Genomic DNA, 23,255 nt, shown 5'->3' on the forward strand with positions numbered 1-23,255 from the left:
TGATTTTAAAAAAGGAAAACTGTCATATCTTTTTCCGACAAATCTGAAGTGTTAATTCAATATGAAGAAAAAAGTTGGTCAACCGAAACACGCAAAGCATGACGGATCTTTAAACAGTGCTGGAACATAAATATACTTTAGTTATAAAAATATGGACAATTTTCATTCTAATAGCCATTAAGTGTAAAATAATTTGTTTTAAAGTAGGAATTTGATTAAGAAATAGCCCAACCAATTAAAATTGGTTTTACTGAAGCGACCTGCGCCAATTAACGTTGACGATGGAGAAGGGTATGAGGAGACGTGGTACATGGTGATGCTCTCAGTTGTGGGGAATGTAAAATCTATTGGTGGATGTTTCGATCCGTTACTCACACTAAGGTCGCTCCGCTTATTAGGTGTTCCGATGCTGAGGACGGTTGTTTCCTGGAAATATCGATAATTAAGAAGGGAAAAGGGTTCGAGGCTTGGCTCCCAATCACGTGATTTGAGATGGCGGCGGCGATAGATGAGGAGTTTGAGGATGCCATTGACGTGGAGCCCCTGGAGCCCACCCTGGCCAACATCATCGAGCAGAAGTCTCTCAAGTGGATCTTTGTGGGTGGGAAAGGAGGGGTGGGCAAAACCACGTGCAGGTAAAAGCAGGGAAGGAGCACCCAGTAGATTGCTCACATAGAATTGTTATTAGACTGAAAAGAAAAAGAAAAACATATTTATATAACTCCTTTCACGACCACCGTACGTCAAAAAGTGCTTTACAGCCAATTAAGTACTTAGTTACTATTGTAGGAAACGTGGCAGCCACTTTGCGCACAGCGAACACTCACAACAATGTGATAGTGACCAGATAATCTGTTTTTGTAACGTTGATGAAGAAATCTGGCCAGGGCACTGAGGATAACTTCCCTGCTCTTGTTCAAAATAGTACCATCAGATCTTTTCCATCTGTCTAAACAGGCAGACCACATGGGAAATAGGAGCAGGAGCAGACCATTGACTGACTCCCCCCCCTGCCCGCCCATCCCAAGCCCAAAGTCTGTTCTGTCCTTAAATGCAATCGTGGCTGATCTTCAATATCAACTTTCTAGCCTGATAACTTGATTTTTTCCCCCTAGAATTCAAAAATCTATCAATCTCAGTCTTGAATATACTCAATGACCAAGCATCCACAGCCCTCTGGAGTCCAGAATTTCAAAGATTTGCAACCCTTAGTGAAGAAATTACTCTTCCCCTCAATCCTAAATGGTTGACCCCTTACCCCTTATCCAGCCAAGGGAAACAACCTCTCGGCATCTACCCAATCAATTCCTCTAAGAAATGTATACATTTCAATGAGATCACCTCTTGTTCTTCTAAACTCCAAAGAATACAGGCCTTTTCTACTCAATCTGTCCTCTTAGGCCAACCCTCTCATCCCAGGAATCAAATCTACTCAACTTCCATTGCACCCCCTCTAAGTGTGTTCTTCCTTGGGTACAGAGGTTATAACTGTACACAGTACTCCAGTGTGGTCTTATCAAAGACCTGTACAATTGCCGCAAGACTTCATTACTCTTGAGCTCCAATTCCCCTTGCATTAAACATAGCTGTTGGCTTCCTAATTGCTGAAAATTGTAGCCAAACTTAATTAGATTATCTTAAAGTGCTTTTTTCTTCTAATTGAGCAAGTACCCATTCAATGAGTATCTTCAATAGAATGTATTAAAAAAAATCTGGTCCCCTATAGATTTTCCTATTAAAGGGTTTTTTTGTCAAATCTCAATTGGAAGAATTGCTTTGTGTAACCTTTTTTGTTATCAATGGTATGCTTCACAAAGATGATGGGAATTGTGTAAAATGTAGACTTTCAAAGCTTTTTGGTGCTGTAGTAGGAGTTTGCCAGATTTGAGGAGTAACAGCTTCATTTTTCTCTGAGATAGTGATTTGACAGCAAAAAGACATCGTGGCCATTTGTTGCACTGTTGGTGAGGTACTGAGGATTGCTGGAACCAGTGTAATTACCCTAGCAAGAAAATTCAGGAGAGGAGTTAAAATTGACACATAAGCACAAAAATGTGATTGTGGCAATGACATCTTATCCTTTCTGTTGTGTTCCATTATTGCACCAAAGTCACTGAGTATAGGGCATTGTCTTAGTTCAACCAGTACAAGTTACATGTGCTGTGGGAGGAAAGGAAGGAAGGAATAAATGAGGATCTCTCTCAAATCTTGCCCCAGTGGTCACTTTTGATGTTTCATATGGTTGTATCTAATTTATCAATGTGTTCTCCAAAACAGCTGTAGCTTGGCTGTACAGTTGGCGGAGGTTCGGGAGAGTGTGCTGATCATTTCCACAGACCCAGCCCATAACATCTCTGATGCATTCGATCAGAAATTCTCGAAAGTACCAACAAAAGTGAAGGGCTACGACAATCTGTTTGCTATGGTAAGTAAAATTATAAGCAGCGGAGAATAACCAGTACAAAATAAATGTGTATATGGCTCAAATAATTTATCTTAAGTGAATGAGGTAAACAAATAACTGATAAAGACCTAGCTGTCATTGTAATCAGGGATTCCATATTTGAACAGTTAATAGGGGAAAAAATGCTACAGCTACTTTGTAATAAGACTGCTATTCAAATCTGATACATGGAGGATTGAATTATTACATTTTGTGAATCTTGAGGTGTGTGTTTCTTTGCTGAGATGAGACTGAATGCCAAAGCAGTCTTTAACAATGTTGCAGCTTTCCAATCTGCAAAGATGGAATTCAGATTGGGAGGATAGTTTTCTTTTTTATAAAAAAGTTTTAGTGCAAGAAAAGACCACAGCTGAAGGCACAGCGAATGATGGGGTTACGGAAGTGGGAGACGCGCAAGAGGCCAGAGATGGAGGAGTGCAGCATTCCCTGAGGGTTGTAGGGCTGGCCGCCCAGTTTAAGTTGGAAGTGTACGCTAAATGTGTGATTCTCATGAAACCCAAATTGGCTGCTTTGATGGAGATTTCTATTCATGTTTCATGCAAGAGAGTGCCTGCAAATAACACCTGGTCAAACACGGAAGATTGTATTGAAATTCTAGTTGGGATGGATAAGGCTAGGCAAAGAAAGGATAGCAACCTGCGTTCAAGAAGCTGAACCGCAGTAAAGTCTTGTCTGCATTTTTGTTTACAAAGGAGTTTAGAGTAGGATATGTGAATGCACAATTGCACCTTGTCAGCAATATTGAAAATAAATTGTATATTATACACAGTTGTGTATAAATAACTGTCTGTGATGATTATATTTTCATCTTTTTAATACCCTCCATTTTACAAAAAACAGATTAGCCTTTCCAGAGCCTTGGTCAGACCCCATCTGGAGTACAATGTTCAATTTTGGGAACCGTACTTCAGGAAGGATATATTTGTCTTGGAGGGGTGGATTTTTAGCAGAATGATACCAGCGCATAAGGGTGAAAAGGTTTTCATAAACTTGGCTTTTATTCCTTTGAGTTTAAAAGATTGAGAGAGGTCGAATATGTTGTGAACTAATAAGGTGTGAACTCAGGAAGCCCTATTTTTACAGAAAGGGTTTAGAAATCTGGAACTCTGCCTCTCCAAATGCTGCTCTTACTAGGTCAATTAAAATCATTAAGACTGGGATTGATAGATTTTTATTCGGTAAAGGTATCAACTGGAGTTGAGGTACAGAGTAGCCATAATCTGATTGAATGTCAGAACCTGCTAGAAGGGCTTAATACTCTATTCCCATTCCTGTGTTCTCTACCCATCTCTTGAACAAAACTTTGTCATCTGCTCTAATCTTTCAGCTCAAAGTCTGCTTTCCTGTGCTTATTTGTGAGGCACCTTGGGCTGTTTCTTGATATTTAAGGGTGCTGTAGAAGTTCAAGTTGCTGTCTTCTGTTTAAACTAGCTCTACTAGCGACATGAAATCGTGTGACATTGATCACAAGTCGTGGGAGTCAGTTGCCAGCATTCGCCAGAGCTGGCGGGCAGCCATAAAGACAGGGCTAAATTGTGGCGAGTCGAAGAGACTTAGTAGTTGGCAGGAAAAAAGACAGAGGCGCAAGGGGAGAGCCAACTGTGCAACAGCCCCAACAAACAAATTTCTCTGCAGCACCTGTGGAAGAGCCTGTCACTCCAGAATTGGCCTTTATAGCCACTCCAGGCGCTGCTTCACAAACCACTGACCACCTCCAGGCGCGTATCCATTGTCTCTCGAGATAAGGAGGCCCAAAAGAAAGAACTTCATACAGTGATAAAAGATATTGGGGGAAAAAAATGCTAGAAATGTCACAATGTAGAGTGCTATCAGAATGAGAAAACGAAGTTCATGTGTTGGATGGGGCCCCATTGTTTTGTTGAGGTCTTCGCCAAAATGTCAACCCCATTTTTTTTACTGGATGTTCACTGACCTGCGTGTCTCCAGGATTTTGTGTTTTCACCATACAGTAAATTATCATGATATGCATTTTAAAAATGGTAATTTTTTAAAAAGAGCATCTTTATGCATAATTATCAAGGTGAGACATAGCGCACATTAACTTTATTCACATTCACAAAGCTGGGTGCGAGGGAGAAAATGTGAGCTGTGAGGAGGGTGCAAAGAGGCTCCAATGTGCTTTGGACAAGTTGAGTGAGTGGGCAAATGCATGGAAGATGCAGTATAATGTGGATAAATGTGAGGTTATCCACTTTGGTTGTAAAAAGAGGCCGATTATTGTCTGAATGGTGATAGATTGGGAAAGGGGGAGGTGCAACGAGACCTGGGTGTCCTTGTACACCAGTCGCTGAAAGCAAGCATTCAGGTGCAGCAAGCAATTAGGAAGGTGAATGGTATGGGTCACAGTCTCAGGATATGGGGTATGCCATTTCGAACCAGGACGAGGAGAAATTTCTTCACTCAGAGGGTGGTGAACATGTGGAATTCTCTACCGCAGAAGGCAGTGGAGGCCAAGTCATTAAATATATTCAAGAAGGAGATAGATATATTAATGCCAAAGGGATCAAGGGATATGGGGAGAAAGCGGGAACAGGGTACTGAATTAGACGATCAACCATGATCTTTTTTGAATGGCGGAGCAGGGCCGAATGGCCTACTCCTCCTATTTTCTATGTTTATGTGCATTCCAGCCCCTGTGCCATCAGTGATGTGTGCTCATCTGCCTCAATGATGGGCCTTATCTCCAAGATCTGAAGTGCGACCCATTGCTTCAGAATAACATTATCTACTCCAGTCAGCTGAATTTTGCACTGTAAGCTATTAGTCAATGAAATTCTACTCGCAGTGATTTTATTGTTATCAATTAGCCACTGCTAAAATAAGAGATGAATGCTAGACAGATATATGAAGAGTTCCTCTGTTGCTATCCCATTCTGTAATTTTAGGACCCTGGTGGCTGCACAAATTGAAATTGCTGGTTGACATGAAATATTGAGAGATTTATGCTGTGTCTGTACCCACTGACGACAAAGATTGAGACAGTTAGCAGAGGGAAGTAGTTTTCATGTATTAATTCTGGGTTAGATTTAAACCCAAGTCTAAGCTAGAGGGGTGGTGTACTAACACTGCCAAATAGTGTCCATTAATGTCTTTTTAAAATTATTTTTTTTAAAAAGCTGAAGTTTTATTTTACCGTCCTACAAATGCTGACTCTTGCTGGAAGCTCTCCAATATCTCGTCCAAGTGGTTATTGATGCTGAGCAAACCCACTGAGGTAGGCCTGAGCTGGCTGCTGTTTCTCATTTGATATCCACATGATTTTGACCATGGGTCATTTGATTACAACCATGAAGGGACCATGGCCCACTGGTGTTAAGGCCAGTTGGTAACACACTGATCTCAATGGGATTGACTAACTTGACACATACTAGGGCTTCTGACAGTTAAAGGTTTTCCGTTTACCTGCTGTATGAAGGAGAAAGTTTTTGGGAATTTCATATCCTGTATGAGCTTAGATTTCAACAATGAACAAGCTGAATCTTTGCTGTTGCTTTTCCCTTTCTTTGCGCAGGAAATCGATCCAAGCCTGGGAGTGGCTGAATTACCCGATGAATTTTTTGAGGAAGATAATATGTTGAGCATGGGTAAGAAGATGATGCAGGAGGCGATGAGTGCATTCCCAGGCATTGATGAAGCTATGAGCTACGCCGAAGTCATGAGGTAATGTGGGAGGGAAAGGAACATAGGAACAGGAGGAGGCCATTTAGCTGCTCAAGCCTGTTCTGCCATTCAATGAGATCATGGCTGATCTGTGACCTAACTCCATAAATGTGCCTTTTCCCCATATCCCTTAATACCTTTGGTTAACAAAAAGCTATCAATATCCGTTTTAAAATTAGTACTTGATCTAGCATCAATTGTTATTTGTGGAAAAGTGTTCCAAACTTCTACCACCCTTTGCATGTAGAATTTCCATATAACTTCACTCCTGAAAGGACTGGCTCTAATTTTTAGACTAGTCCGAGACTCACCAACCAGCAAAAATAGTTTCTTTCTATCCTAACGGAGGCAGAAAGTAGGAAACTATAGACCAGTTAGTTTAACATCTGTCTTTGGGAAATTGTTAGAATCCATTATTAAGCAAGTAATAACAGGACATTTAGAAAGTCAAAACGCAATCCATCAGAGTCAGCATGGTTTTATGAAGGGTAAATCGTGTTTGACTAATTTGCTAGAGTTCTTCGAAGCTGTAACAAGTAAAGTGGATAATGGGGATCCTGTAGATGTAGTATATTTGGACTTCCAGAAGGCATTTGATAAGGTGCCGCACAAAAGGTTAATACACAAGGTAAGATCACATGGGGTTAGGGGCAATTTATTAGCTTGGATAGAGGATTGGCTAACCAAGAGAACAGAGAGTCGGAATAAATGGGTCTTTTTCTGGTTGGCAAGATGTAACTAGTGGAGTGCCACAGGGTTTGGTCCTCGGGCCCCAATTATTTACAATCTATATTAATGACTTGGATGCAGGGATAGAAGGTACTACAGCCAAATTTTCAGATGACACTAAAATAGGTGGGATAGTAAGTTGCAATAAAGAAATAAGAAATTTACAAATGGATATGGATGGGTTAGGTGAATGGGCCAAAATTTGGCAGATGGGATTTAACGTGGATAAGTGTGAGGTTATCCATTTTGTTCGGAAGAATAGAAAGGCAAATTATTATCTAAATGGAAAAAAACTTCAGAGTGCTTCGGTGCAGAGGAATCTGGGTGTCCTCGTGCATGAATCGCAGAAAACTAGTTTGCAGGTACAGCAGGTAATAAGGAAGGCAAATGGAATTTTGGCATTTATTGCTAAAGGAATAGAGTATAAAAGTAGGGAAGTGTTGCTGCAACTGTGCAAGGCTTTATTGAGACCACACCTGGAGTATTGCGTACAGTTTTGGTCCCCTTACTTGAGGAAGGATGTAGTTTCACTGGAAGCAGTTCAGAGGAGGTTCACTAGATTGATTCCAGAGATGAGGGGTTTGTCTTATGAAGAGAGATTGAGCAGTTTAGGCCTTTACTCTCTAGAGTTTAGAAGAATGCGAGGAGATCTAATTGAGGTATGTAAGATGATTAAGGGGATTGACAAAGTAGACGTAGAGAGGATGTTTCATCCTGTGGGGCATTCTAGAACGGGAGGTCATAGTTTCAGGATAAGAGTGTGGTGGATGCTGGGACATTGAGTGAATTTAAGGAGGAGATGGACAGATTTTTAATTAGTAATGGGTTGAAGGGTTTTGGAGAATGGGCAGGAAAGTGGAGTTGAGGCCGAGATGAGATCAGCCATGATCGTATTGAATGGCGGTGCAGGCTCGAGGGGCTGAATTGCCTACTCCTCCTAGTTCTTATGTTCTATCTGTTCCCCTTAATATCTTGAAAACTTCGATCGCATCACCCCTTAACCTTTTAAATTCCAGGAAATAGAACTTGAACCCAAAAATATGTAAAGTTAATGGTGCAGTGTTATTTTCACCAAAAGATAATATTCACGATAATATTGTTCGAGAGATCTGATTTTTATCTGCAGCTCTGTCTGTTTAAATCTTTAATATTTAGCATTATAGGTGAAATACTGGTGGCACATTATGCCTGGTTCATTTGATTTGAAGGATAAGCTGTTAATTTGCGTACATGATTTCTTCATGAATCAGGTTTCTAGTTTTCAGCATTTCTCCAACCCACTGAGGATTGGAAAATCCTGGGCCCTGGCTTTTAATAGGATTGGGATTAAGCCGAGAACTGTCTTTCGGTCTCGTGAACTGGTGCAAACCTGTGGAAGTGCTATAATTATGGAAGGAAGGGGCGGCACAGTGGCGCAGTGGTTAGCACTGCAGCCTCACAGCTCCAGGGACCCGGGTTCGATTCTGGGCACTGCCTGTGTGGAGTTTGCAAGTTCTCCCTGTGTCTGCGTGGGTTTTCTCCGGGTGCTCCGGTTTCCTCCCACAAGCCAAAAGACTTGCAGGTTGGTAGGTAAATTGGCCATTATAAATTGTCACTAGTATAGGTAGGTGGTAGGGAAATATAGGGACAGATGGGGATGTTTGATAGGAATATGGGATTAGTGTAGGATTAGTATAAATGGGTGGTTGATGGTCGGCACAGACGCGGTGGGCCGAAGGGCCTGTTTCAGTGCTGTATCTCTAATCAAAAAAAAACCTTGTGGTATAGGGTGTGAGTATGTTCATGGGAATTTAAAATGTTCCCGTGTACTTTGCCCTTAATGTGTACAGGGTGCAGACTAGCAAAAGCTAAAGGATTGCTGTCAAGACGGTCTTCAAGCAAGAGTGATCAACACGTGAAACAAATTTTCTGATCAAGTTATAAAGAAAACAGCCCTGAAATCATTTAAGGAGCAGTTGAATGTTGCATCGGGGTGGAGAGAGAGACTTTGTCTCTGGTAACTATGGATATATAAGCTAAAATGAAACTTCTTTACCCAGAGAGGGGTTTCAATGTGGAACTCACTACCAAATACAGTGGTTGAGGAGAATATGGGAAAGCTAAATAAACACGAGAGACAAGAAGATAAGATTATGCTTATAGGGTTAGATGAAGAGGGGTGGAAGGGGACTCGTGAAGCATAAATGCCATCCTCAGCCAGTTGAGCCAAAGAGCCTGTTTTTGTGCTGTATATACTATGTACTGTTTTTATTTTCCATCTGTTGTGTAATTTATACTTTGTCAGACATGGAGATTTTACCTTCTAAATGTTTTATTTAGGTGATCTAAATGAAGCTTCAAAATCTGTTTTATGTTTTGGAAAATGTGGTGTGTTTTGGGGTGGGGGTGTGTAGTAATGCTTCTATTGAGCTATTTGCTGATCTCCTGGATCTAAAGCTAAATGTTAGAGCTACGTGGATAGTAAACCCTATTGTGCACTGAACCCCAGCCCACTGTTTATCTTGCTGTGAAAAATCTAAAACTGTTTAATTGTATCTTAGCTGGGTTATACCAATGAAGCTCTGCTCTCAAATTTCTTGCAGATAAGTGACAGGCTGGATTATTGTGTCTCCACGTGCATGTTAATCTGCACAGGCCATTAAAAAGGTGAAAGGCTTGAGCCTTTACATATTTTGATGCATTTTGAGAATGTGTTGAGCTTGAGTTATGGAATTGGGCAGATTCTCAAACCTTTGTCAGAATAAGTTGTTCAAGGGTTGCTGCACCAGTAGAAACCATTGCTCAGTTTACAAAAAAAAAAATTGTGCCTTTGAGAAGAGGGAACATGATTGGATGGAGAGAAATAAAAATTAAACGTTGTGGGTACTGATTTGCAGGTGAGCAAGATGCCATAGTGACTGTTGCTGTAGATAATTTTTAACAGCCCAATGCAGCGCTTTTTGTTAAATAGCTCATGTTTTACAGGTTGGTGAAAGGCATGAATTTCTCCGTGGTGGTGTTTGACACTGCACCAACAGGACACACACTACGACTTCTGAACTTTCCAACTATCGTTGAGAGAGGGCTTGGGAGACTAATGCAGATTAAGAACCAGATCAGCCCTTTCATCTCCCAGGTAGTCTGAACTAATGGCTTCATCAGTTCTAAAACTTTTAGACTAAATAATGAAGGTAAATTGGTTCTAAGAACGAGATTGTACTTGCTGTCCAGAGCGGGTAAGGGCATCTGGTGTACTTTCAAACATCTATGGGCTAGGAAGTGGGTGAAAATAAAATATGACCGCATTCCTGCTCCTTGTGCCATCTAGTGACCTACACTGGAAAATGGGAAAGTGTGTACATCTTCCCAGTGCTTAAGTTGCCTCCCAACACCTAATCTATATTTACATGTGAAGAACTGCCACCTCAAAATATTAGACGGTTGCTGCACCAGTAGAAACCATTGCTCAGTTTAAAAAAAAAAAGATTGTGCCTTTGAGAAGAGGGAACATGATTGGATGGAGAGAAATAAGAATTAAAGCTAAATCTTGAAGTGTTCTATGTAAAGTACAATTTTTATTCAGTCCTGAGGCACTGTCTGATTACAGGGTCTCCTAAAAGGTTATTTAAAGCTTGCATATGTTTGGGTTGTTGTAAAACTTAGATGTCACTTATGCCTTGTATATCTCTGATATTATGCAACACGATTGTCTCGGCTCTACTTAATCAAAGAATACCTCGTAGACAGATCATGTGTGACACACTTCAAGAGGCAGGCGAGATCTTCCACCAGTTATTTATTTTTATTTAGAGATACAATACTGAAACAGGCCCTACGGCCCACCGAGTCTGTGCCGACCAACAAACACCCATTTATACTAACCCTGCAGTAATCCCATATTCCCTACCACCTACCTACACTAGGGGCAATTTACAATGGCCAATTTGCCTATCAACCTGCAAGTCTTTGGCTGTGGGAGGAAACCGGAGCACCCGGTGAAAACCCACACAGTCACAGGGAGAACTTGCAAACTCCACACAGGCAGTACCAAGAATCGAACCCGGGTCCCTGGAGCTGCGTGGCTGCAGTGCTAACCAGTGCGCCACTGTGCCGCCCAAAACATCCAGTGTGGTGATGTGTCTGTGCCGGTTTAGTTGATCTTAATTGTGATGGCTGTTAAGGAACTTGGTCTTTGTGTCCTCAGACTAAAAGTGTTGGGGGGTGGGGGGATTGAAATCTCATGATGATGGAATGAATGCTGTCCATCTTCAGAAAGATCCATCCCACTTTCTCTCTCCTTCACATGTGGGCCTAACTAGTTAGATGTGGCAGGTGGATAATTCTGATGTACATTGGAAGTCAGCAGAGACTCTCATTGGATTATTCACCAAAACGCACAGCAAGACTCCATATCTATAGTACCTGTTCAGAAAAATCAGCCATCAAGATTTGTGGCAGATTCCAATTTAGCCAAACTCCTTTGTATCTACAGTGCTTTAAAACCTGGTAGTTCCGTTGAGTTTGCTTAGATTGGAATCTGCCACAACTTTTGATGGCTGATTTTTCTGAACAGTTGCTACACATGTTGAGTCTTGCTGTGCATATTGGTGAGTCACTGGTGTGATACCCACAACTGCCTGGGCAGTGTTCCACACTTAATAATGAGTGTTTGGCAAGTCAGTCTTTCATGTTACGATGTGCAGCATTTTGGAATTGAATTAGCTCGGATATTTTGCTTACAGTATAAATGGCTTTGTGCAGTGACCCTTAAATTGAAAAGCCAGTTATGGTGACTGTTCTGCAAACATTTAAGTTCTGAATAAATGGCACTTGAATTGTTGGTGATCTGTATGATCATTGGCAGTGCTGTTCTTGGGATCAATCTGTGCATGTATTTAATCACTTTCTGCTTTTCAGATGTGCAGTATGCTTGGACTTGGTGACATGAATGCAGATCAACTTGCCTCGAAGCTGGAGGAGACCTTACCCGTCATTCGTTCAGTCAGTGAGCAGTTTAAAGACCCGGTAATTACCCCCTTAATTGATTTCTCATTTAACATTTAAGATGAGTGGTGACTTGAGATTTAGTGGTTTAACTGAAGTAGTTATTCTACAGAATCAGAATTAGGCTGTGGAATTTTTAACTCCTGGTACATAAATTTATAATGCAGCATCGTTTCAAACCAATTTTTTACTCTCTCACCTTCCTTTCGCAATCTTCAAAAACCCAAGCTTGGTGTCTTGGGCTTCAGTTCCTTGAATGTAAAATTGTAACTACAGATATACCAGCTCCTAGATTTTGGGTGACACTGACTGGATAATCAGTATTTATTGCCCGTCACTAGTTGCCCTGGGAGCATTAAGATTAAACCACATAGTGAGACTGGATAGGGGTGACAGGGCCCTTCCCTTCCCTACACTTCTCTTCAAAAAGGTAATTAGGAAAGCAAAGAGAGGGCATGAAAGAATATTGGCAAGCAAAATCAAGGTGAACCCAACAATGTTTTATCAATACATTACGAGTAAGAGGGTGACTAAAGAAAGAATAGGGGCCCATAAAAGACCAAAAAGGTAACCTATGTGTAGGAGCGGGAAATATTGGTCTGGTTCTTAATGAATACTTTGCGTCTGTCTTCACAAAAGGGGGGGGGGGGAAGATGCAGACATTGTAGTTAAGGAGGAAGAGTGAAGTATTAAATGTCATAAACATAGGGAGGGAGGGAGGAGGTATTAATGGGATTAGCATCCTTGAAAGTTGATAAATAACCAGGGCCAGATGAAATGTATCCTAGGCTGTTAAAAGAAGCAAGAGAGGAAATAGCAGAGGCTCTGACCATCATTTTCCAGTCCTCACCAGATACAGCTGTGAGCCGGAGGATTGCAGAATTGCTAATGTTGTACCTCTGTTTAAAAAGGGAGTGAAGGATAGACTTAATAATTACAGGCCAGTCAGTCTAACCTCAGTAGTAGGCAAATTATTGGAATCTATTGAGAGACAGAATAAACTGTCACTTAGAAAGGCCACGGGTTAATCGAGGATAGTCAGCATGGATTCATTAAGGGAAGATCTTGTTTGACCAACTGATTGAATTTTTTGGAGAAGTAACAAGGAAGATAGATGAGGGTAGTGCTGTTGATGTGGTCTACATGGATTTTAGCAAGGCTTTTGACAAGGTCCCACATGGCAGACTGCTTAAAAAAAATAAAATCCCATAGGATTCGGGGAAATGCAGCAAGGTGGATACAAAATTGGCTCAGTGACAGGAAACAAAGGGTAATTGTCGACGGCTGTTTTAGCGACTGGAGGGCTGTTTCCAGTGGCGTTCTGCAGGGCTCGGTACTGGGTCCCCTGCTTTTTGTGGTGTATATTAACGATTTGGATGTAAATGTAGGGGGCATGATCAAGAAGTTTGCGGACAACACTAAGATTGACTCTGTGGTAGATAGTGAGGAAGATAGCTGTGGGCTGCAGGAAGATATTGCTGGTTTGGTCAAATGGGAAGAAAAGTGGCAAATGGAAGTCAACCTGGAGAAGTGTGAGGTGATGCATTTGGGGAGGTCAAACAAGGCAAAGGAATACATATATACACGGAGAGATACAGCACTGAAACACGCCCTTTGGCCCACCGAGTCTATGCCGACCATCAACCATCCAGTTATACTAATGCTACGTTAATCCCATATTCCCTACATCATCCCCACCTTCCCTCAATTCTCCTACTACCTCCCATATTCCCTACCACCTACCTATACTAGGGGCAATTTGCAATGGGCAATTTACCTATCAGCCTGCAAGTCTTTGGCTGTGGGAGGAAACCGGAGCACCTGGCGGAAACCCATGCGGTCACAGGGAGAACTTGCAAACTCTGCACAGGCAGTACCCAGAACTGAACCCGGATCGCTGGAGCTGTGAGGCTGCGGTGTTAACCACTGCGCCACTGTGCCGTGCATAAAATGTGATTAATGAGAAAATACTGAGAAGTATAGAGGAAGTAAGGGGCCTCGGACTGAATGTCCACAGATCCCTGAAAGTAGCAGGACAGGTCAGTAAGGTGGTTAAGAAGGCATATCGAATCCTTTCCTTTATTAGCCGAGGTTTGGATACAAGAGCAGGGAGGTTATGTTGGAACTGTGTAACTCATTGGTTAGGCCACAACTTGAGTACTGTGTGCAGTTCTGGTCACCTCATTACAGAAAGGATATAATGGCACTAGATAGAGTATAGAGAAGATTTACAAGGCTGTTGCCAGGACTGGAAAAATGCAGCTATGAGAAAAGATTGGATAAGCTGGGGTTGTTCTCCTTAGAACAGAGAAGGCTGAGGGGCGATCTGATTGAAATGTACAAAATTTTGAGGGGCCTGGATAGAGTGGAGGTGAAGGGTCTATTCACCTTAGCAGAGAGGTCAGTGACGAGGGGGCATAGATTTAATGTGTTTGGTAGAAAAATTAGAGGGGAGATGAGGAAAAACTTTTTCACCCAGAGGGTGTGAAGGGGGTCTGGAATTCACTGCCTGGAAAGGTAGTTGAGGCAGAGACCCTCAACTCATTCAAATGGAGTCTGGATATGCACCTCAAGTGCCGTAATCTGCAGGGCAACGGACCAAATGCTGGAAGGTGGGATTATAATAGGTAGATTGTTTTTTGGCCGGCACAGTGGGCCAAGTGGCCTCTTTCTGTGCCTTAAACTTTCTATGATTTCACTGTGGGCAGCTTTTTAAAAATATCTGGTGCTGGCCCACGGATTTATTGATCTCATGAACACTGGGTTGGTAGTCGGGTGCCATAACCCCTCGGCTACCATATCTTATTAACTAGCATTACCCAGATGTTTCTAGTGAGAATATAACTATTTTGCTCTTACATTTGTTTTATTAGGAGAAACTGCAGTATTCCCCATATATCTCCTGTTTATGCATCACACAAAAGTATTCTCTTTATTCCTGTGTCTTGGACTTACAGTACATTCCACACAGCCTGTCTCCACCTACTGGGGGGATAATCTCAGCAAAATGCCCAGCCAACCCCTGTAGTTTGTTTTGTGCTCTTTTCTCCCTTGCCCCCAATGCATTTCATTTTACTTTTAGTCTTGGTTATCATTCCTGATTTCTATGTACGCTTTTTACAAATGTGAAGTGCTGGTTTCTCTTTAAGTTCCTGGCACTTTCCAATATTGTCAGAAATCTGGCAGCAAATGCAGCGCCCACAGATTCAGAGGCTTAATAGTCTTTAATGCCTTGTGTATGGGTGTGTACATATGTTTTACGCACACGCACCAACTGAGGACCTTCAAGTTTTTACTACAAGTTTGTTGGCCTCTATACACAAAAAATGATGGTAATTTCACCACTGTAAAGCTAAAGCTGTAATGTAGATCTGGGAATCTGATTTCAAACTGAGTCTGGGGAAAAAGTGGGAGGGGCCTGAAGTAGAAGAGAGTTTTGCTGGACTTCACTGATTTACACCACAACAACATCTCATCTCTAGAGATTTCGCACCTCACCATTGTAATGTAAAGACAACCATATTTTTTTCCAAATGCGACTATGGGCTGTGAGCTCTCTTGGGCATGTGTGCTGTTGAGTTATACTGGACAGGAGATGTCTGATCTCTGCTCAGTTAGCTGATCTTGTCTGGGAAAGGAGTGGAATGCTATAATTGACCTTGAAAGGAGCAGTGATGATTATCTGACAGGGATTTTACTTTTTATCCAGTGATTCCTTGTTGGATTCCTTTGTATATAGATGTCTAGGGAGATGATTGGGAATGAGAGGCAGACAGGTTTAACATTGCTTATCTTGCTGCTCTGACTAACGTAGTTTGCTGACATACGAGGAATAGTAATTTAGCAGAAATACTGTAATGCACGATACCTGTGAAACCTTTCCGAACAAGGGTGGTAGATATTATGTAGTGTTTAGATAGTGCCTTTCACAACTATAAGACCTTCCCAAGCACTTTACAGCTGATGAAGTACTTTTGAAATGTAGGAAACGTGGCAGCCAATTTGCTCACAGCAAGCTCCCACAAACAGCAATGTAATAATGACCAGATAATCTATTTTAATGATGTTGATTGAGGGGTAAATATCGGCCAGGACTCCCTTGCTCTTCAAAATGGTGCCATGGATCTTTTACGTCCACCCAAGGGCTCAGTTTAATGGCTTATCAGAAAGACAGCACTTTTGACAGTGCAGCACTCCCTCAGTACTGCACTGGAGTGTCGGCCTAGATCTTGTGCTCAAGCCCCTGGAGCGGGACTTGAACCCACAACTGTCTGAGTCGGGCACGTATGCTACTGTCTGAGCCATTGCTGACAGCCGCGAGGGATACAGGAGAAAGTTGGGAGAAGTGAAAGGAAATGTATGAAATCTAAGCTGATATTTCTACTGCAGCCATTGTTTTGATTGGCGAGATCCGAGGTGATCTTTGCCTGCTGAACCTACTCATTGGCCTTTTCTTTTTATCTTTCACAGGAGCAGACCACATTCATCTGTGTATGCATTGCCGAGTTTCTGTCCTTGTATGAGACGGAACGACTAATTCAAGAGTTGGCCAAGTGTAAAATTGATAGCCACAACATCATTGTAAACCAACTGGTGTTTCCAGACCCCGGGGAGAAACCATGTAGGATGTGTGAGGCTCGACACAAAATCCAATCAAAATACTTAGACCAGGTACTATTAGATGGGCATGAATTTTATATTTGGATGAAATATTATGCACAGAAAATGTGACCCGCTAACTTGTGACTATATTAGTCACATGTTTGAATTGGGTCAAATTTCTTCTCTTTTTCGGGGGAGGATTTAAGGACATTTCAGACTTACTCTTTCAAACTAGATACGATCAAAATATAAAAGATGCTAGTAGGAACAGGAGGTGGCCACGCAGCCGCTCCGACTTGTTCCACCATTCAGCTAAATCATGGCTGATCTGTATTTCAACTCCATTGATCTGCCTTGGATCTATACCCTTGCCTATTAAATCTGTCTTGAAAATTTCAAATGATCCAGCATCCACAACCATTTTTTGGGAGGAGGAAGATTTCCACTACCCTTTGGAAAAACTGCCTCTAGATTTCACTTCTGAATGGCCTAGCTCTAATTTGAAGATTGTGCTCAATGTGCCCTCTAAATCTTCTTGGAGTGTGCAGGTGATTTGTTTAAGTGTGTGGCCCCTGCATGAGAAAAGGATTTTGTCCAGGCTTTGCACCTTTTATGAAGTAAACAGAAGCATGACGGACAATAATGCATTCTTCATGGCAATGCTTCAACCAATCAGAGTTGGCTTGCCAACCAATTAGCACTCTTTTCTCATGCAGTATAAATTGTTGCTCCATTTGAAATTTGGCATTCTTGCATCTATCCTGATGAGTGCAAGACGAAAAGCTTTATCAGCAATACTCCGATTTTCTTTTGTTCTCAACAGTTATGAATGTAAAATGAGTACTTAATTCAGTTAAAATTACCTTCTGATGCCTGAGTTCAGGATGCTTCTGATTGTTGAATCTAAAAAGATTTTTTAATTGGCCCTTCACACCTTCAGCTGAATGATACTGATCTGGCAGCTTGATATAGTTACAGTGCATGAATAATTACTTCCTTGCCTGCTTCTTTAAGTTTTTAGTGTGTCAAGCACATAGATATTTCCAAGTCCATGCTTCCTATTATGAGAGTTAGTTCACCATTTGCATCTTAAATGTCTTTTTTTGAAGATTTTAGCTAGTCTTTTTGTTTTCCTTTCAGATGGAGGATCTCTATGAAGATTTTCACATAGTGAAGCTCCCACTGTTACCTCACGAAGTCAGGGGCACCGACAAAGTCAATACCTTCTCTAAGCTCCTGCTTGAGCCTTACAAGCCACCCAGTAAATGAACAGACTTCCCTCATTCCGTTTCGAGACTGACGCAATGAAATGCAAGATTTGTAATTTATTAACACTATGTTTGGTAGGAAGGAGCATGGAGAGGGGATGTGTGAATGTTATTTATTGTGTGCGCCAGTTGTTGTGTTTTTTTGGTCATTGCAATATCACCTCCTTAAATTGACAATGACTACATAGGGTCTCAACAGGTTGTGTCAAAGCTGGGGTTGTAGAATGAAGCATTATAGATCTATAGCCTTGTTCTGTGATTGACGACTATAGAGGAAATGGCTTTCAAGCTTTGACTTCCCCTCTTTCCCCAAATGTTTTTCTATCCTCTCTCATTGCGCCAATGACTTGAGGACTCAATGCAGCCTCCGTAATTATCCTCTGCTATCTGGATGTTCACTTGCTGTGGGATAGCTTTCTTGTTTCTCCAATTAAATGGCCTCTGAAAGGAAGTGCATGGTTTACCACAAGAGTAGCAATTGTCCTAGGAAGCAATGGCGACCCCTTTCCCCCCCCCCCCCCCATTTCTACAGTTGCTGCTGGCAGAGAGTTTGATCTCAGCATTGTGTAGCTAGCCCATTAAACACTTTGAGACCGGTAACTCTGTTTCTGGCATCTAACTCCATATTTCCTATCAGCAGCAGTTAAAAGTTGCCCACTGTTTATGTGAATGGGAGCCTGCTGCTCAATATTAGGCAACAAGTTCTCATTTTCATGACCAATTCAGTAATGATGTATCCTCTGAATGTTACATTAGAGTGTTCCTTATTCCACCCTCCCCCCATAAGAGATGTTAATGTACTGCATGCTGTAAAAAAGACTCTAATTATTTTGTCAGTGGTCAAGTTTAATTTTTTAGACCTAATACAACTTTTGAACTGGTATTGCTTGTTCTGGTGGTGTGGGAACTCTGGTTTAGTGCATCTGACACTTAAATGAAACTTTACCCATGTTGACCTGCTGCTTTGAATGCTCTCCGTGTTTTATGGGATTTTTTTTTTCCAATTTGGAAAGGATTTTAATGAAAATGGTTTATAAAGAACCTACCCAGACCTGGTATTTTCAGATATGTTCCTGTTGCTGCATTGGGTCTGTTTCCAGATTTAGGTTCTTTATGTTCTGCCTCTGTTCTAGCTGTGATTGATGGTCACATACCTCTGCAGCACCTTCCATGAGTTTGGGGCCAGGCGTGGGAGTGGACTGTGTATACTTTCAGACCTAATTGTCGTGTCACCTCCTGAGGTGGCTCAGCTAGTTAAAATAATGAGGCTACAGCAGACCAGGAAGATCAAATGATTGACCCCTGGGCTTTGGCAAAGAGATCAGAGCCCTACCAGGGCAGTGGTGGGGAGGCTACAATGGCTCCATTAACCCTGAACAAGGAAAGAGGGAAAATTAACTACAGTTCCTACTCCTGGTCCTCATCCTCCTGTAATACGGGTATTGGCTAATCACTTGCTGCTCTGACACCTGAGGAATAGCCACAGTACAGGAATGCTGTTCAAAGGATGCTCACTGCCCTCCCAACAATCAACACTTTTTTGGGAGGGGTGCTTATAATTTGAGAGAAGAAAGTCAATAAACAGCTAAATATTCATAGTGGTCTCACTGCACATAATGTGTTGCAATCATTTTTAATAGTTTGTGAAGCCTGTGATAGTTTTGAATCCATAATTCTGAGAGTGTCAGTAAAGTCACAAAGACTAAATACCACAGGAGCCATAAACCAATAAGAGACTGATGAGAATAAATTCCCTGTGCATTTAGTTTCCCTCAAATACCAGGGACTGAACCTTGAATGATTTATCTGTTCCCCTCTAGTCAGTAAGCCAAGAGATTGCTCTCCAAACAGTGTAGTGACTGTTGTGATGGTGGGGTGCGGGGCAGGGGTGACATTTATGTTTTAATGTTGCAGGTGCTGTGGCAGAGGGAGGGTAATGAAAGTAAACCAAACTCATTTAAAAACACTAGTTTAACCTTCCCCTGCCTTCTGCTCCTCTCAGGTGATTGCCTAAACTACTCTGCAACAGGCCTGTCTTACCATTACTAAACAGGGTGTTGGCTGTGAGTTTTAACCAATGAAAACCTTCTACTGAAGAAGGGTGGGGAGTAGAGGAGAGGAAAGGATACGTAATGAGGAATAGTTGGGCTGTTTTTGTTTAAGAAACCTATTCTAACCTGCAACTGACAAACGTAACTTGTGGACACTTAAAGTTTCTTGTTTATACATAAAATAAATTTCTGATCCTATCTCCAAATACTCTTTTTGCAGAGTAACCTTTTTGGCTCCCCCCAATGACTCATTCGATTCCAAAAAGTTATGTAACTGAGCAGTACACACCAGGAGTTCCCAATCTCTATTGAGTTACCATCCCAGTTAAAGGAGAGATCCAGCATCAGACCTCTGAACCCTGGGCTGGAGAAGAGAAATCCCGCCAGGGCCCCCGCTCCTGATATGTTGTGTGGTGACTGACCCTTGTTGGAAAATGCATGTTTGTAGATAACCGGTGAGAGCGGGATCAGGATGAGTGTGACGTGCCCCCACCCCTCCATGAATCGATAACTTGTGACCCTCTGCACCCTTGCTATCCCGTCAAGAATGGTCGGGTGGACGTGATACTGGAAGCTGACAAGTGACTGTAACCAGCCTCTCGCCTTCAGGAAAGAAAGAAAATTGGCAAAAAAGCTACCTTTTTAAAGTAGCAACATTTCACACTAACAATTATTAACATTCTTAAGAGTTGATGCAATGAGTTGAAAACTTAAAATACTACAAGGGTTAAACTAAATATTAAATTATTTGTATTGCTTACAATGATTTTTGGGATGGAGATTGGGAAGAATATAAATTAAAACTCTTGAAGTATACAATCACTGTGGGTTGCTGTAACTTTATTGATGTACGAGGGGCACTGTTACAGCTCGAAAGTACTGATCAGTAATGGTGCTACTGCCATGTTAGCTAGAGCTCCCCTTTAATCCTGTTCTATGCTTCAGTGCATTGAGGGATCTGGGAACCTGCTCTCCAGTGCTGTAAAGTTGCTTATATTTACAGCACTGGCATGGGACCTTCTCCAATATCCGAGGAAGGTACACGCAAGTTGAAAATCTGAATTTTTCCACCACTGACTTGTGCTCATATCCAGAATAAAATGGCCCCCTCATTGTCCAGCAGTGGCCATTTTTGTTGGTCAGTGTCTCTGAAGGAAAGTCATCCAAGCTGTGGCGGCTGGGTCTTTTGCCTCTGAACGTATTCAGAATTGTAGAATTTTACAGGAGCGAAGGAGGCAGTTTGGTCTATTGCACCTTTGTCAACCCTCTGAAAGAGCTATGCACTTGGTTGTAATTCCTCTGCCCTTTTTGAATTTCTCACAGTTTTGAACACTTGCCTTTTAAAATTATTAGATTCTGCTTGCACCTCTGCTGCTGGCAGGGCGTTCCATGTTCTAGACAGATTTTCAATAAAACAGTCTAACCCATTTCTTTGTTCTTTCAGTGATTAAATTTCTGCCTACTATTTACTGCATCGTTGACCGGTGGAAATAGGTTAATTTCAGATTAACTTCTGCCTTCTGCCTCCAAATAACATCTTAAAAACTTACACTAGGGTAACCATTGGTGATTGCAGTGTAGTGCTTACAGTGAGTCCATCAGACACTCCGATCTAGCATGAGCATAGCTGTCAAAATTACAAAACCTTTCTGAGGTGTTTGGGACTCTGTTTTTATTAATTTGTTTAACACTGATGAGTGTGCTTAAATTGGGTTTAAAAACAATGAGCTGTAAATGTCCTTATTGAGCTAGTGGGAAAACTCAGCAACAGCTGTGATGTTTCGTCATAGAGACTGCGAGAGCCGCAGATTCAGTTAGTATATTATATTCACTGCTCACAATGCGGTCTCCTCTACATTGGGGAGACCAAATGCAGATTCGGTGACTGCTTTGCAGAACACCTCCACTTAGTCTGCAAGCATGACCTTGAACTTCCAGTTGCTTGCCATTTTAATTTACCACCCTGCTCTCATGCCCCCATTTCTGACGTCAGCCTGCGACAGCATTCCAGTGAAGCTCAAGGAACAGCACCTTACTTCCAATTAGGCACTCACCAGCCCTCTGGATTCAACATTGAGTTCAACAACTTCAGACTATGACTGCCATTTTGAATTTTTTGTTTTAACCATGTACCAGTCTTAAACTTGCTTTTCATGTTTTTGCTTTTGTGCAGAGATTATTCATTATTTTGCGATTAACACTCTCTGGACAAATGCTTTGTCTTTTACTAAGGCTGTTACGGCTTTGCCTCTTGTTCCATGACATCTTTGTAATTTAATGTCTCCTGCCCTCCGCCCTATTGGAGACCTTTCCTTTTGTTCTTCTTCGTCCCCCACCCCCACCCTTTCACTTGCCAAAGCCTTTTACATTTTTAACCTTTGCCAGTTCTGGTGAAAGGTCACAGACCTGAAACGTTAATGTGACTTTTCATCAGAACTGAAATTTTTCCTGGTCGCCATCCAGTGCCTTCTGCTGCCTCAAAGTCTGCATGCGTGGGATGCCCAGTGAGGATGGGCTTGGCTGTGGTATCCTCCTCCAGTCAAATAGTTACTGCCATTTACGAAGCACGTACGTGAACAGCTACTTGGAGCCTCCTGATTGCTGTGGAACAAAAGCCCCAGCATGAATTGGTAATTGTGAGAAGATGTGAAGTCTAGGTGAACCCCATAGATTTGAGTTTTAAAATAATGCATTTTTATAGTGCCTTTCATGTCCTCAGTACATCCTGAGATGATTCCCAGCCAGTGAAGTTCCTTCAATGTGCAGTCACTGATGAGCAGACTAGTGAAGCAACCAGCTTGTGCATAGCAAAGTCCCAATGAATGAAATCAGTGATCAGTTCATATGTTTTTAGTGGTGATAGTTGATGTGGTTTATTGTGCTGACCACAGCACATGGAGAACTCCCCCACTCCTCCTTGTAGCACCGTGGGACATTTTACGCACAACTGAACGGACAGACTGGGCCACAAGTTAATGTCTTAAATGAAAGCCTGCAGTTTCTGCCAATCAAAACACTCAGTGATATGCTGGAAATATCAATTTAGATGATGTGCTCAAGTCTGTAGTGAGGCTTGAACTCGTACCCTTCTGCCTCAAAGAATGTGCTGGTTCAACCTTCCAACTTTAAAAAAAAAAAGCCCCGTGTTTCCAAGATTACCACCTGCAGCACTCAGAATAAACTCTAGCTTCAGACTATCCGTTCTGAGTAATTTGAACAAAAAACTCCACAAGGATCTTAAATGTTTTATAACAAGTAACTTGGTTGCAGTTTACATTATGAATTGAAATTACAGCAGAATGGTTTCAAAAACAAGACACCAGCAAGTGGTGAATGCTCTCTGTCACCACTTTAGGCTGATGTATATGATTTTTCAATTGTTTGAGCAAGAATGCAAAGTGGACTGTTGTAACCCTGTATTTTTTTAAAAATATAAAAGTATCTCAGAGTTACCCAAAGTTTGTATTTCTGTTTTTG

The 23,255-nt window shown here is 41.7% G+C and overlaps 1 protein-coding gene across 1 annotated transcript; it reads left to right on the forward strand.

The window, feature by feature from the left end:
* Nucleotides 1-280: 280 nt before the first annotated feature.
* Nucleotides 281-22,122, forward strand: get3 (guided entry of tail-anchored proteins factor 3, ATPase). Its single transcript, XM_068021161.1, has 7 exons — nt 281-635; nt 2,278-2,425; nt 5,997-6,145; nt 9,839-9,989; nt 11,771-11,878; nt 16,328-16,528; nt 17,600-22,122. The coding sequence occupies exons 1-7, from the start codon at nt 493-495 to the stop codon at nt 17,726-17,728; spliced, it is 1,029 nt and encodes a 342-aa protein (XP_067877262.1). The 5' UTR covers nt 281-492; the 3' UTR covers nt 17,729-22,122.
* Nucleotides 22,123-23,255: the final 1,133 nt, after the last annotated feature.

The sequence above is a fragment of the Heterodontus francisci genome, chromosome 43 (genome assembly GCF_036365525.1).
Source record: "Heterodontus francisci isolate sHetFra1 chromosome 43, sHetFra1.hap1, whole genome shotgun sequence".
In the NCBI taxonomy this organism is placed as follows: Eukaryota; Metazoa; Chordata; class Chondrichthyes; order Heterodontiformes; family Heterodontidae; genus Heterodontus; species Heterodontus francisci.

Coding starts and splice junctions, on each gene's coding strand:
- get3 (XM_068021161.1), top strand. CDS start 493: ATGGCGGCGGCGATAGATGAGGAGTTTGAGGATGCCATTGACGTGGAG. Junction 2,426..5,996: donor ACGACAATCTGTTTGCTATG/GTAAGTAAAATT, acceptor TTCTTTGCGCAG/GAAATCGATCCAAGCCTGGG. Junction 6,146..9,838: donor AGCTACGCCGAAGTCATGAG/GTAATGTGGGAG, acceptor CATGTTTTACAG/GTTGGTGAAAGGCATGAATT.